The sequence below is a fragment of the Schistocerca gregaria genome, chromosome 3 (assembly GCF_023897955.1).
Source record: "Schistocerca gregaria isolate iqSchGreg1 chromosome 3, iqSchGreg1.2, whole genome shotgun sequence".
Lineage (NCBI taxonomy): Eukaryota > Metazoa > Arthropoda > Insecta > Orthoptera > Acrididae > Schistocerca > Schistocerca gregaria.
This window is the reverse complement of record NC_064922.1, coordinates 849,794,233-849,810,589: the sequence shown is the minus strand read 5'-3', so window position 1 is coordinate 849,810,589 and position 16,357 is coordinate 849,794,233. Positions and strand designations below refer to the sequence as shown.

The following is a 16,357-nucleotide window of genomic DNA, read 5'->3' as shown; positions in this document are numbered from 1 at the left end:
GTGGGTTCAGGAGGGTAGTACGGAACGCCGTGCTGGATCCCAAAGGCCTCGTATCACTAGCAGTCGAGATGACAGGCTTCTTATCCACATGGCTGTAACGGATTGTGCAGACACGTCTCGATCTCTGAGTCAACAGATGGGGACGTTTGCAGGACAATAACCCAATAACCATCTGTACGAACAGTTCGACGACGTTTGCAGCAGCATGGACAATCAGCTCAGAGACCATGGCTACGGTTTCCCTTGACGCTGCATCACAGACAGGAGCGCCTGTGATGGTGTACTCAATGACGAACCTGGGTGCACGAATGGCAAAACGTCATTTTTTCGGATGCATCCAGGTTCTTTTTACAGCATCACGATGGTCACGTCCATGTTTGGTGACATCGGGGTAAACGCACATTGGAAGCATGTATTCGTCATCGCCATACTGGCGTATCACCTGGCGTGATGGTATGGGGTGCCACTGGTTACATGTTTCGGTCACCTCTTGTTCGCATTGACGGCACTATGAACAGTGGACGTTACATTTCAGATGTGTTACGATCCGTGCCTCTACCCTTCATTCGATCCCTGCGAAACCCTACATTTCAGCAGGATAATGCACAACCGCATGTTGCAAGTCCTGCACGGGCCTTTCTGCATACAGAAAATGTTCGACTGCTGCCCTGGCCAGCACATTCTCCAGATCTCTCACCAATTGAAAACATCTCGTCAATGATGGCCGAGCAACTGGCTCGTCACAATACACCAGTCACTAATCTTGATGAACTGTGGTATCATGTTGAAGCTTCATGGGCAGCTGTACCTGTACACGCCATCCAAGCTCTGTTTGACTCAATGCCCAGGCGTATCAAGGCCGTTATTACGTCCAGAGATGGTGGTTCTGGGTACTGATTTCTCAGGATCTATGCACCCAAATTGCGTGAAAATGTAATCACATGTCAGTTCTAGTATAATATATTTGTCCAATGAATACCCGTTCATCATCTGCATTTCTTCTTGGTGTAGCAATTTTAATGGCCAGTAGTGTAGCAATGCTGGAGTTACTGTGTGTCGTTAGGCAGAGTACAGTGGATGGCCTGCAGCGATACCTCCAAAATCTTGCAAGAATGCTCAAGTCAGATCCAGTATTAACAAAAAACTTCAAACTAGAATCGTGGTCATTAATAAACAGTCACTTCGATGACAAGCTGCCAGGTACTTATGGAATCGCCAGTTTTGGGCATTTAGCATAACTGCAGGGGGTGGGGATACGTTTCCTTGCTTTCTCTCTGAAATGACGATGGTACCAGCACACCAGCCGTTCTCTATGAGTTGACGTGGTACTGCTGGCAGACCGACTCCTAGAAAGTCTGTGATAGCGCCTACGATCGTCCTCAGAACTGTTCTGTGACAATAATGTGCTAACCAGCGCGCGTAGTAGCTCCACCTCGGTCGAGAGGGCATCATAATAGGTGGGGTATTGTTACACAATCGATATCACACGAGGTACCATCATCCTCGAAGACTCCGAAATTGGCAGCACAAGTGCAGCGGCTGTCCACAAACGCTACTACAATGGGGTGCCACCAGATCTTGAAACTCAACCGCTTATAGAGGCGCCGTCTGCAGCGACAGTTCCAGTTACTAGCCAGTGTAGTCCACATCGACACCAACGGAGCCACTTAACAGTACAGTGACTTACATCGCTATTCAGTGTTTACCCTACACCAGAGACGATAACTCACAGTTAGAACACTTAGCTTCATTAACTCTAACTTCAGGCCGGCACAACAGAACTATTGCACCGAGACTTACGATTGTGCATGTCAAAGCAAAGAATAGGATACTAGTACTAGCGAAAGAAAAAAAAGCGACATAAGCAGCAGTGCCATCCTGTACCTCAGTTGAACTATGAAAGTTGTATTCTATTCTTCAGTTGACCTGTAAATGTCAGCTGTAATACAGAATACAAATTTAAAAACGTTTGTCGCTTTTGCCACCTTCACTAGAACTAGTATCCTATTCTTCAGCTGATCCATATATGTCAGCTGAAATGTGTGGTACAAACTTTAAGTTTGTCGCTTTTTTCGCCTTCTCTACTACTAAAATCCTATTCTTCAGTTGATACTAGTACTAGCGAAAAGTAGACAAACATAAAATATGTTAAGTGTCAACTTCGGTACTCCACGCCATTGTAACGTATATCGCTTTAGACTAGAGTTGTATACTGTGAAAAAGCGATATACGTTACATTATGTTCGAAATGTGGATTTACACAGCATATGTTGCATGTCCGCAAGCTACTTTCTCTATACTACAATCATTAGTTTCTCAACATTCGTCTATGCTTTTCAATATTTGCAAATGCATCATCTGTGGTAACTTGTGATGTCATTGTTCAAAACAGTTGTATCTCATTCTACAGTATCCCCCAGTTTACACATACCACTCCCTGTCTTTCACTATCCTTTGGCAACATCAACACTTATCAAGCATTGTAACACAGATTACACAATTAAAATAAAATTAAATTTCTTAACACTCTTTACATTACACGAATTTTCGTTATTTACGAGCATCAAAAATGAGGCCTACATGTTACCGCTTAATGTGTATGATATGACTAAAAAGTTATTTACTGTCTCTTCCAATAAGAACTTGGCACTCAGTTTACAGCAGTATCCACTAATTAATCACAACAGAATAAAATTTTACCGTACGCAAACTGTACGTAAACCAACGACTATTGCGAAAGTTTCTAAATCAAACAACTTAAGATTTACCCTACTTTCCGGAAATATGAACTTAATAGTGAATGGACAAACTCAAATTAAATTGTTAGAAAGAAAAACAAACACTCAAACGCGATTCTCTAGGTTAACTGTGCCAGAACGCACGACTACAATTCGAACATACGATCTTTTGGAGTTTTCTGGACTAATACACAAAGGAAAGTGATACCTTTAATAGTAAACTTAAAAAATGCACTAATACCTGAGTAATTTGTAGTCCAGTAACTGTTATTACAATCGAAATAGCATATCTTTACTAAAGCGCAAAAACTTGGACATATCGCCTGGCTCAAGGTTTCTTTGACGTGTATCAACCATTTTAAAATTCAGCGTGCATACGAAGAGGATCAACTTTTTTTTTATTGGCTTCTAGCATACTTTTTAACCACCACAAATAAATGTACTGACACACATAACAAGGTACAGGATCAACTCTTAATCGAGCAACAGCTGCCTCAGATATTACCCGCAGCAGATATACGGCGATCTCCTCGCAACACAAAATGCCAGCGCAGATATGGTTTGCATCTAGGGACTTGAGCAATTTCTCTCAAATCTCAATGTTTGCCGTGTATCAAAGCGGCGCACAGCACAGTCTAAACGCTGCAACGTTTCTGCGCAGATAGTATGTGATGAGATACTTGGCCAAATAAATCGTTGCATGAGGACAGATCATTAAAATAAAGCACTTTTCATACGACTGTAGTATAGTGTCAACATCTTTGCTAGTGTATGTAATTTTGTTACATCATTGGTGTGAAGCAACCTGCGGTAAATGTTTGTTTTGTTTTTGAAAGCCACAGTGACGCGAATTTTAAATATGTTGCTAATACTAGTAATAGTAGCGTCTTGCAACATTGTGTCTGGCACAACAATAAAACCAATTGTAATGTGGCATGGAATGGGTGAGAATATATTTTTAGCTATTATTATGGAGCAAAATTAAGATGTTTGTATAAATTGACGTTTGACTTCTTTCGCAATTTTTTTCCAGGTGACAGCTGCTGTAATCCGATTAGCTTAGGGAGGATAAAATTAATAATCGAAGACACGTTTCCAGGTGTCTATGTGAAGAGTATCAAAATTGGTGCCAATATAATTGAGGTATGTTACGGCTTATATATGTGACCCCATTTTTGTAAGCAGATGGTACTTCACGCCATTATTAAAATGAACGCTTTATCTCTAGGACACGGAAAACGGATTCTTTTTAAATGCAAATGTGCAAGTTGAAGAAGTGTGCAGTCAGCTTGCAAATGACAGTAAGCTAGCAGACGGATACAATGCGATAGGTTTTTCCCAAGGAGCGCAGTTTTTGTAAGTTATATCCCACCAAGAGCTAAGTTATACAATTTTGATGGCAAAAAAATCGTTTAAATAATGTTTTAGTACGTAACACTCTTTGAACGATTCGGAAATATTTCTGTATGAGTCACTTCCGCATTGCAATATGTACTGTAATATTGTTCACATACTCTTAACTTTACAGGATAAACGAGAAAATTCAAATTGAATTGGATCATTATTCAAATGAAGACAAATAAAAGATTCCCACAAGTTATTACGGTATGACTCATCATAAATGATAGCTCATTGGTGCTTAGGGATTCCTAATTCTTGATCTTTAAATGTGCTGTGCTTGAGTAAATAAGTTCAAAATAAAACCCAATTTACTACAGTCAAATAACCACGTTACCTAGCTGGAATATAAAGTAGAATAGTTTACAACATTACTGGTGCTTAACAACTATGGCCTGTATGCTGTCATTTTTCTGGCCTGCACCCAGGATATTCTTAATTCTTGTTCCAATATATCAGTTGACAACCTTTCAGCCATTTCAAAGTGTAAAGTGATGTATAAATCTTGTAAGTGACTCACCTTGAGAGTAGTTGAAAGATTGTCGTTCAAAATATCGGAAGAAGAATTAAGAATATCGTGGATGAATGCCCAAAAAATGGAGTATTTGATTCCACAGGAAAACGTCAAAGCTATGACATGAGCTAAATATTCATCCTATAACTCTTGTTTCTTAAATATATCTTGGAACTGCCTCAGAACGTAAGTGTAAATGCTTCTGGATATGCTTTTCATGGTGAGCATTGGGGAATACAAAGAGGTAATTTTTTATGTGGTACATCACTGCTGTATAATACATGATTATATGATGAACAACCAAGATACACAGGCACTTTCTGAGCATTCCAGGAAATTTAAATAAAAATTTAGTTTCTACAGGGTATCATATAACTCTCTTGGCAAATGCCTTTCTGAGATTGATGTCTGAAATACTCCTCTGTGATAGACACAAGGAGGAGATTGAATCAATAATTAAATCACTGAAAACTAAGGACTCTCATGGATATGATTGAGTGCCTAGCAGAATGTTAAAATACAGCACTGCACATTTTTCCTTTAGGAATGGTCAGTTTCCTGAACGATTAAAGTACTCAGTAATAAAGCCATTGTATAAAAAGGGAGAAACAGATAATGTAGACAATTTTAGACCTACTTCTATGCTATCAGTGTTTTCTAAAGTTATTGAAAAGGCTGTGTATGTAAGGATAATTGATCATTTTATATCACACAATTTGCTATCAAATGTACATTTCGGCTTTAGAAGTTGTTTAACAACTGAAAATGCTATATTCTGTTTTTTTCTGTGAGCTACTGGATGGGTTAAACAAAAGGTTTCAAACGCTATGCATATTTTTTGATTTAACTAATGCGTTTGATTGTGTTGATCCCAAAATATTGCTCCAGAAGTTGGACCATTACAAAATACGGGGAGTAGCTCACAATTGGTTCATCTCTTACTTTAGCAACAGGCAGCAAAATGTCGATATTCACAATGTTGAGAATGGCTGTGATGTGGGGTCTGAGTGGGGTGTAGCCAAGTGGAAGGTGCCTCAGGGATCAGTGTTGGCGCCACTCCTGTTCCTTATTTATATAAATGATTTGTCCTCTAGTATTACGGTTAACTCTAAAATATTTGTGTTTGCTGATGACACTAGCTTGGTAGTAAGGGATGTTGCGTGCAACATTTGCTCGATTTCAAATAGTGCAGTTCATGTCATAACTTCATGGCTTGTAGAAAATAAACTAACACTAAACCATAGTAAGACTCAGTTTATACAGTTTGTAACACACAGTTCAACAAAACACGATGTTTTAATTTCACAGAATGGGAATATGATAAGTGAAACTGAACTTTTCAAATTTCTAGGTGTTCAGATAGATTGTAAAGTGTCATGGAAAGCCCACATTTAGGATCTTGTTCAAAGACTTAATGTTGCCATTTTTACTATTCAAATGGCATCTGAAGTGAATGATTGTTCAACACAATAACTGATGCGTTTCCTCATGGGCCACTCCCTCTATTCTGTCAAGGAGTTACTTGAAAAATTAAGCAGATTCTTGTTGTATTGTTGATTGCGTTTACTTAAACTTATGGATTGACTTTATTTGAGTTCATAAACATTTCATTTTTATCAGTTATTACTTTTATGTTGTAATTTCATGTACTGTCATGTTCCATGAACTTGGAGAGTTGCTCCTCAATTTGGTCCTACGGAACTTGACATGTTAAAAAAAAAAAAAAAGAAAAATACATTGGTGCGTATCTGTCCAGTGCATGGTCAACTATTCTTTTAAATTTCGTGTCCATGCTTCTACCTTTTGTTGAAAGCTTCAAGTTCCTCACTCGAGATTTGACACTACTGATGTTTTATCTAGTTTACTGAACATATATATCTTTCTGCTTAGTTTAGTTGTCTGTTGTACTTTGATAATCATTGTTGCCGCAACCATGTCTTGGTCACTGATACTAGTTTGCGTGGACACCCTCAGAAAGGTCAGGTCTATTTGTTGCCATTAAAAGCAAAAAAAGCACTCTGTCTTTAGGCCACAAGTGTCCCATTGAGACCATCTGACCCCACAGATGAGGATGCGGATAGGAGGTGTGTGTGGTCAGCACACCGCTCTCGGTCGTTATGATGGTTTTCTTTGACCAGGGCCGCCACTATTCGGTCGAGTAGCTCCTCAGTTGGCATCATGAGGCTGAGTGCACCCCGAAGAATGGCAGCAGCACATGGAGATCTGGATGGTCACCCATCCAAGTGCCGACCACGACCGACAGCGCTTAACTTCAGTGATCTGACGGGAACCGGTGTATCCACTGCGGCAAGGCCGTTGCCTATTTGTTGCCATTAGATCCAATATATTTCCATTGTGAGTGGGGTTCCTAACTATCTGTTCTAGGTAGTTTTCAGAGATGGCATTTAGTAATGTTCCACAGGATGTCTCATCATGCCCACCAGCCCACCACTAACAAAACTGTGATTCTCTCAATTAATTCTTGGATGGTTAAAGTCTCCAACAATGATTATAGCACGAGTGGGGAACTTACGTACAAGTGAACCGAGGTTTCCTCTAAAGTTTTTGGTTAACGTCAGGAGATGAGTCTGATGGGTGATCGAAGGATCCAGTTATAATTTTGTGCCTACCCCTCATACTGAGTGTTGCTCGAACAGTCTCACATGCAGCTTCAATTTCTTTCTTGATGGATTTGAGTTTCTTACCTACTGCAACAAATACATTACCTCCACTTCCTTTCGATACACACCCAATTTTTTCCAAAAATCTCACTGCTGTCAATTTCCGATTTCAACCAGCTTCCTAAGCTAGTAGTACGTGAGCTTCACTGCTTTTCATGAGCCCTTCAAACCCTGGCCCTTTGTTGCCAGTAGTTCAGCAGTTTACCATTAGTATCATCATCATCATCTGGATTGTATGCAGAGTTGCCTAATCTAAAAAACTCTTGTGTGCACCCCATGCATACTCAATTACCTGACTAGCTGCCTCTTATGTGTAGTGCACACCTAACCTATTTAGGGGGACTCTGTATTTCTCAACCCTGTGTTGCAAGTCGAGGAAGTCGCAGCCTAGCTTATCCCAGAACCTTTGAAGTATCTGGTTCAGTCCTTCCACTCGATGCAGAACCAAAGGGTACAATCCATTCAGGGTACAATGCTGCTAATTGTGAGATTTGTTGAAACTCCTCATACTAGGTTGGCCTTCACAGCTGACTCTGCCAGTCGCTGGAATGACTCTAGAATGACCTTGTAGCCCAGACGACAGGCATCATTTGTTCCATTGTGTGCCACAATCTGCCGTTGGTTGCACCCTGTTCCATCAGTGTGTGCCGGAATAGCCTCTTCAATATGTTGAATGAGGCCTCCAGGCATACACAGGGTGCACCTTGTGTCATTTCCTGCCCCTTGCTGCCATTTCGCCAAGGGTGCCAGTGTTCACTGTACATTTGAACTGCTTATGTTTAATAGACCCCTAGCCTTTTGTGTTTGCCTCCTGCTGACATCGTACAAAACAGGTTTCCCCAAAATAGGTGAAATGAGGCCTACTGGCTCAGTTTCAGTGAAAGACAGATAGGTTCTATCAAAGAAGATTAAAGTTGTGGCTTTTAGACATCTAAAAATTGTTATACTGCATCAGTGAAAACTTGAGAAACATACTAAAGTGGTTTATATAATGAATATGTGAATTCAGATAATGGAAAGTCAAGGTTGGAAGATCATCAATGTAAGGATAAGATAGATTGCTTCTTACTTTAAAGATGACACATTAAGTTACAGACAGGCACAATGAAAAGACATTTACACATTAGCCATCTCTGTCAACTCGGACCCATGTCAGAGGTGCATAAGGTGTGCTTGATTGTTTGAATGAATGTGTGTGCATTTCTGATGAAGACTGTGGCTGTAAGGTAATGTGTAAGTGTCTTTTCGTTGTGCCCTTTTACAACTTAACATGTCATCTTTCCAATCTTTTTATCAGTAAGTGACATACCTAACAACATTCTTACAATGTAGCAAAATGACTTCTTTATTTCAACCTCACAGTGCAGCTCAAATTCCAAATTCGAGGACAAATAAATACCACATAGTCACTGTTCCCACCATCAACAAAATTGTGAAACCCAAGTTGTGCTGTTCGTTGATGAAATCCAGAAACCTTAGGTTGTGGAGCTCGTGTTCGTACTGTGTTTCTTGACATCTAGAAAACCTTTGACACAGTTGCACACTGTTGTGTAGTCAACAAAATGCATACATGTGAAATATCTGCACAGAAATGCCATTCGATTGAGGACTTCTGGTGAACAGAACCCAGGCACTGTGAGAATCAAAGGTGATGTCTGGTGCACTTTTAGGTAGTTTAATAGTGTGACTACTGTTCATGGCATGTAATGCATAAATACAGGGAGAGGGCCTGGTGCATAACACCTGTAGTCTTATGAGGTTATTGCAGATGATGCAATAGTGTGCAAGGAGGTTATTTCTAATACACATAAAATTAAATAAAAGATTTAATATCATTCACTATACTGCTGGCGATCAGTCACTGTAATCAGGAAAAGTGCACTTATGGTGTTGGCAACTGTTGTTGTGCTGATGTTGGTAACAACTCACGTGGTGAACAGTGGGAACTGAATGCAACAAATAGTGAGTCGGTTGTCAATAGTGAATCAGAATGCTCAGCCATAATTTTCTGTGGTCGATAAATAAAGGTAGCTATTATTTTGTACTGTTAGGTTAAAATTTAATGACATTATCACAATTTTCGCAAAAATTGAATATAAGACTGACTTGTATGCTACAGCAATGATGAATATTTATCTTAGTCCGCCCCGGTAGCTGAGTGGTCAGCGCAACAGACTGTCAATCCAAAGGGCCCGGGATCGATTTCCGGCTGGGTCGGAGATTTTTTCCACTCAGGGACTGGGTGTTCTATTGTCCTAATCATCATCATTTCATCCCCATCGACGCGCAAGTCGCCGAAGTGGCGTCAAATCAAAAGACTTGCACCAGGCGAACGGTCTACCCGACAGGAGGCCCTCGTCACACAACATTTCATTTTTTCAATATTTATCTTAGGCTGCACTACATAGCAATCTGTTACAACAATTGTATTGTCATGTTCAGATTTGTTGGCTTTGCCAGCCCACAAGCAGATTGTCACATTCCTACATAACCTAGGTCTCAAGCTAACTGTAGGTCAGTCTGTCTGTTTTTCATTCACATTTATTGGCTTCTCCAGCTCATGACTACACTGTTACATTCCCAAACTGACCTAGACCTTGGGCTTCACTACAGATCAGTCTACAAGCACATCTAGTTGTTTCCATTCACCAAATAATACAAAAATCCGTAACTAGCTACAAAATTCAGTATAACCAGATCAGCAAAAGTTATTGTGGTGCTCTCCATGTCAAAAACAATCAATTGGGATCTTATGCCAAAAGATTCAGCAATTTTTTATTGCCTATTATGTACTATGCTCTTTTGACTATGACCATTGTCAATGAATTACCAACATCCGCAAGCAATGTAAGAGGCACAAACACCCTAAGTTTGCTTTAGCTACAAGGGGGAACTATCACAAACTTCGGCTGGAAGTGTAATTGCAATTACGATAGATGTTGCTTACAAAATGCTCATTCAACCAATTCTTGACTACTGTTCCTGAGTCAGAGACCCTTAATGAGCTGGATTAATGGGAGAGATAGAAAAGATTCCAGAAAGATCTTAACAGTTCATTGCGGGTTTGTCTAATCAACTCCTATGTCACAGAAATGGTCAGCCTACGCAAGTGGGAGACATTACAAGAAAGACCCTCTGCATCACATCATGCCTTACTTACAAAATTCTGGAAGCTCTCATTCCAAAAATAGTAAAGAAACATATTACTTCCTCTAACATAAGTCTTGCTTAGTGATCACAAATGTGAAATTAGAGAAATTTGGTGTGATACAGAGGTGTACTGCGAATCTTTCTTCCCATACACCACCCATTCAGTGGAATAGGAAGGGAGAAAGATTATACTGCAACACTTTGTACCCACTGCCCTTTACCATACAACAGCTTGTGGAGTACAGATGTAGACATAGACGTAGAACAGTCCTATGCTGCAGCAGACCCAAAGGATGGAAGTGCTCTTTCCTCATGCGGTAGTACACTCTGCCTTGTTTAATACTTGTTGCAGAGGTTATAATTGAAAGAAAGAACCCATCCTCATTGTAATAAATCTAGGGCTGATAGACATTACCCAGATCTCAAACTTCACCGCTGTTTGTGAAAATCATTACTCCATGGTGGAAGCTTGTAGTAGTAGTAGTAGTAGTAGTAGTAGTAGTAGTAAATTCGAGCTTTCAGTTTTAACCTGTGATGCTATCAACAAGGTGACTATTGGTAATATGTAAACACTATGGTGACTGTCGCATGATACAATCACACATTGAAGCATTGGGACTCCTGCAAGAATGTGGTGGTTTGGACAGGGACATTCTTGTAATTAACATCTTCAGACATATTGAAAGACCGAGCAAGGTGGCGCAGTGGTTTGTACACTGGATTCGCATTTGGGAGGATGACAGTTCAAACTTGCATCTGGCCATCTTGTTTTAGGTTTTCTGTGATTGACCTAAATCACTTCAGGCAAATGCCAGGCTAATTCCTTTGAAAGGGCATGGCCAACTTCCTCCCCCATTCTTCCTTCATCTGATGGGGCCTATGACCTCACCGTTTAGTCCCCTTCCCCAAACCAGCCAATACATTGTTAACTTTGGAAAATACAGGTTTTAGCTGGTACATAAATCCAACTATGGAATGCACAGTGGATGAAAAAAAAGTTATTGCCATGACATATTCATTAGCTTTACCTTCTCACAAGCAAACTATCTAATGAATCCAACTGAGATGTTATGCTACACTACACATCGGTTGATTGCAGAAACCTCCAATAAAAAACTGTACCGTCAGTGATCAAAGGACTATAGCAGTAGTGTAGACTTCACCATACGCCATGATAATATATGTATATTACATTCAGAGTTGAGTAAGGCTTGTGAATGGGCAGATGACTAACCTTTATCAATATAATCTGTTGTATTGTGAAATTGCAGTCCATCTGGGGCAAAATGCTGTTACAGTAATGGACATGTGGAAGATATGGAACAAAGAGAACTTCAAGTTGCAAACCCAGCAGTGGACTATGGAACATGGCACCCTCATACCATTGGCAGGTCTAGGACATCATCTTGACTGTTGCCACAACTCCATAGCTTTGCTACAGGTATCATACCACTGAATGAGCTTTTATTCTGTTAGTGTCTGCTGCACAAAAGATATCATCTAGAGATTTCTTGGGACAGGATGCACCTGATAACAAATCAAAGATAACTTCAATTAAATGGATTCATGAGGGCAGCAGAAGGTGTGTTGATTGATAGCAATTATCTTTACTGGTGGGGCTGTCTAATTTTGTTAACAGTGATTGCTTATTATATACGAACCACTGTATAAGTGAGAATCATCTCCAACTGTTCATTACATAGTGTAATTTGAAATCTATGTCTGCTATAAGTTTCTAGTGATTGTGGGTGGTCATGTCTATTAATGTTTGAGTGCTACCAACAGGAAAGATTTGATGTCCAACATGATACTAATTCTTCAAAACAGTCACATAGCTTGTTCCAGCAAGATAATATTTGACATAACACTGTATTCTTCAAAAGAACTTCTCCATTTGTTAATTCACCTGACATGATTGCAATTGAATTTTGCCACTAAGAATGACAGTATTAGGAAGATTCTCACTAAACGCCAGTGGCAGTGCTACAAGGGAAGTGTCATGCATCACAGAGACATTTACTGTTGAAATTCTGAAAGTGTGCATTCCAAGATTATTAGGGTACCCTATTGCTTACGTTGCACATGCATGCAGGTCCCCCCCCCCCCCCCCCCTCCACACACACACACTAAACAAAAAAAAATCCTCACCAAATGACCATGACGGGAACATGAGAGAAAATAAAACTCATACAGATGTTTGCCAACAGTCATTCTTTTAATGCACCATTCATGAGTAGAAAGGGAACAGTAAAATACAGTTTTGCAGAAGTTATCTCTACTGCACGACATAAGGCAGTGTTTTGAGTACACATGTATGCATGGACTTTGGAGAGGAAGTTACATGTGTCATCCTGTGCTAAGACCATTGCGTAGCAAGGGTGGTGTATTATCAAAAGAGGGTACATGTTTTGTGTTTCATGCAGAAACAGTTCTGCTGCGATACAGAAAACACATGCATCACAGTGAGTGAATGAAATGACATGACAACTGGAAATGTCCTTCAGAGTTGAAGTGCAGGTGCAAAACGTCTAACCTGCATGCAGATTCACTGTGAAATTCTGGTGGTATATGGACCAAATGCAATGAAATGTCTAGCTGTAGTGAAATGCTGCCAACAGTTTGACCAAGCCCAAACAGATATTGATGATGCTAATTGAGTAGGGAGACCATTGATATTGACCACAGATAACAATGCCTAAACAATCGAGGAACTGATCTGCAGCCATCCAAATGTGACTGTCACAGACATTGCTCAACAGATGAGCATCTCAATAGGCATTGTTCATTGTACTGTTTGAGATAATCTGCAGTATCGGATTTTATGCTGATGCTGGGTTCCATGATTACTGCCACCTGGACACTGAGAGATTTACTGTCTGTGGGAGGCAATGATTTCCTAAGCCACATCATTATGGGCAATGAGACATGTGTCCATCATTTTGTGCTTGCAACAAAGTGTGTTACCTGTGGATTGGAACACCTCTTTGCTTCCACAGAAGAAATCAAAGTTGTGCGACCTACTTGGAAGGTCATGGCCTCCATTTTCTTCAACAATGAAGGAGTTGTGTACACAGAGTTTATGCCAAAGAAAATAACCATTACTTCCAATTTGTGCTACGCAACTGTTGTGACTCGCCGATCATTCAAAGTGCTGCTGCACAATTACGCGTGTCCTGTACGTGCGGCGCTGTCTGCCATCCATGCAGCAGCCGCGCCACCTAAGCGGCCGCTAGACTTGGACTCAGTGCTCATTCGAATGTTACCGTGTTCACATGTCTTGCTTTGTCAACTTGCTCAGTGACTTATATGTGTTGTGTCGTTTTGAAATATTTGTGTTCAACTTGATGTTATAACAATTGGTAACGAGGATGGGATTTTTCCTTTTCATCGTTGACCCACAGGTTTCCATGGCTACTGTCGAGCAACTGTTGCAGGGTCTCATTGAACAGCAAATGCTTCTAACATTGGCGATTCGCGATTTCGTCGCGGCATCAAATACAGGGCGTTTCTCGTCATTGTCTATACCTCTTTTTCCTCCTTATGATGAAAGACGCCGAAAGACTGGTCTGATTACGAAAAACGTCTTCGACAGCACTTCTTGGCAAAGCAAGACATGTGAACACGATAACATTCGAATGAGCACTGAGTCCAGGTCTAGCGGCCGCTGGCTGGCTGGCCGTCTAGGTGGCGCAGCTGCTGCGTGGCTGGCAGACAGCACCGCATGTAGAGGACGTGTGTAATTGCGCGGCATCACTTTGAATGATCGGCGGGTCACAACAGCAACTTTGGTATTGCAGCGCAGCACCTGAAAGAATAACGGACTTGGAAAATTGAGCAAAGGTAATGTTCTCGTGCAGGACAATGCAACACCCCCCGTAATGCGTATAGCATTGCCATAGAGTCCAATTCTTGTGCCATGTTGTCCTTTTCAGAAAGGTGAAAGAACATCTGGATAGGAATGAGATTTTCCAACAGTGGCGACGTTCTCACAGTGGTTGTGGAATGACTGCATTAGCAAGGAGCGGATTCTAGCATTGAGGAATTGAGTGATTGGTAAGATGTTCTAAATGTTGTTTAGAGAGACTGTTGGCTATGTTGAAAAATAATGTCATGTATCTGTGTCACTTGGAGCTGTAGTGCAGAGTTCAATAAAATTTACTTTGCCTGCTATAACGATGTGTAACTTATTTTTTGAAACCCCTCTCAACAGATCTTATGCACAAAATGTTTGTTCAACTGCTTCTTACCTGTAAACAAATTTTCTCTTTTGTGTACTTTATTTGTGTTCTGAAATATTAGTTTATGACACACATGATGCTTCAGAACAGCTGATTAGTTCAAAGTTTGTTTGTCTCTTGATATAACAATTTTTTTAATAAAGATCTTGCACTCTGTGCAACAGTGTGTGCAGTTTTGAAAGTTCCTGGCAGTTTATAACTGTATGCCTGACCAGAACTTGATGTAAGGACCTTGCCTTCGGAAAAAGTTTTTTGGCTGATGAAGCTATCCAAGCACACTCATGAATGCTCTCTCAGCTTCACTTGCGCCAGTATTTACCACATACTCTCAAAACTTCACAAGAAGCTCTGTTGCTGTTTCGAAATGGTGCACACCCTTCTGTAGGATGAAAGATTAATTCTGGAAACTAGTTCCTATCCTGTGCCAAAGCCATATCTCCATAATATGCTTTCTTGTTAGAGTACTATTCCTGCAAGGTATACAGGAGAAATTCTCTGAAGTTTGGAAGACCGAAGAAGATGTACTAGCAGAAGCGAAACAGTAAGGGTGGGTCTCAAGTCATGGCTGGATAGCTTAGCCGGTAAGAGCATAGTCCATGAAGTGTGAGGCTCCGGGTTCAAGTGTCAGTCCAGCACACATTTTTGATCTGCCAGAAAATTTCATGACTGCATTTTAACAATTCACGTTTTTTGTGACAAGTTAAAAGTGAGTGCCAGGCCAGGACTAGAACGTGCCTGTTGTGAGTATTGCACTACCCATAATGCTGTTTGTCCATGCCTAGTGGAAGACTCCGAGTGTCAGCTTGCCTTTCATTCATTTCTACTCCACAGTTACTCTCCCACAAGACTGACAGAGAGAGATACGGACGGCTCTGTGGTCCTATTGGAAGTGATATGCCCGTACGTCTGATTCACTCGCTTGTGATCATATAATCCACGTCATATACAGGCTGAAGAAAAATTCGGACTTTGCAGCATGATTCCTCACATAATAGCAGTACAAAAATGTCTCTCATAAAATTTTGTCCTGCGCTTATTTCAGGCAGTAAAAGATTGGCAATCAGGCAACAGTGTAATTACATATATGGTAACTTCCTTTGCTAGGATACAGCAGTATTGCTGTGCAGTTGGTGCAGTGGATAGCATTTTGGGTTAGTATGCAGGAGGTCAAGGATTCAATTCTGGGATAGGGATTAGTTATTTTTATTTGCTAAAATAATCTGCATGGTACAGTATCTGGCATCTTAATCATCATACAGCAATTACTGTAGATCTTCTACAAAACATTTGCAGTTGCATACTTCGAACACAGAAATGGAAATACAATCGTTTTCGTTGGTCAGGTTTTAATGAAAACTTTTGTACCTCATGGATGTGGATTCTTTCGCACCACTGCATCTACTAGATTCCAACTTATTTTGTGTGTACAGTTCCCCAATAGTCCCATCAATTAATGATTACTACTAACTGTTATTATTTCCACGTTCAGGCCCATTAAATTTTGTTAGGGTCTTATGTCACCAGTAGGGCTAGCAACATGCTTTCCAAATAATTTTGATGGGATTATTAGGGTAGGGCGCACAGATAACAGCTTCGTGGCATGAAACAGGTCTCGTGCATGATGCGCAAAAGGCTTCT

At 40.5% G+C, this 16,357-nt stretch overlaps 1 protein-coding gene and 1 pseudogene across 1 annotated transcript in view; one reads left to right on the top strand and one right to left on the bottom strand.

Annotated features, from left to right (window-relative positions):
• Window positions 1-3,219: 3,219 nt before the first annotated feature.
• The window catches only part of LOC126354784 (palmitoyl-protein thioesterase 1), a 38,853-nt gene continuing 25,715 nt past the window's right edge, over window positions 3,220-16,357 (top strand). The window contains exons 1-3 of the mRNA XM_050004691.1: window positions 3,220-3,682; window positions 3,772-3,881; window positions 3,967-4,094. Of these exons, the coding sequence (XP_049860648.1) occupies window positions 3,553-3,682; window positions 3,772-3,881; window positions 3,967-4,094 (368 nt within the window). The 5' untranslated portion in view covers window positions 3,220-3,552. The remainder of the gene's footprint in view (window positions 3,683-3,771; window positions 3,882-3,966; window positions 4,095-16,357) is intronic.
• Window positions 6,854-6,971, bottom strand: LOC126356708 (5S ribosomal RNA; annotated as a pseudogene).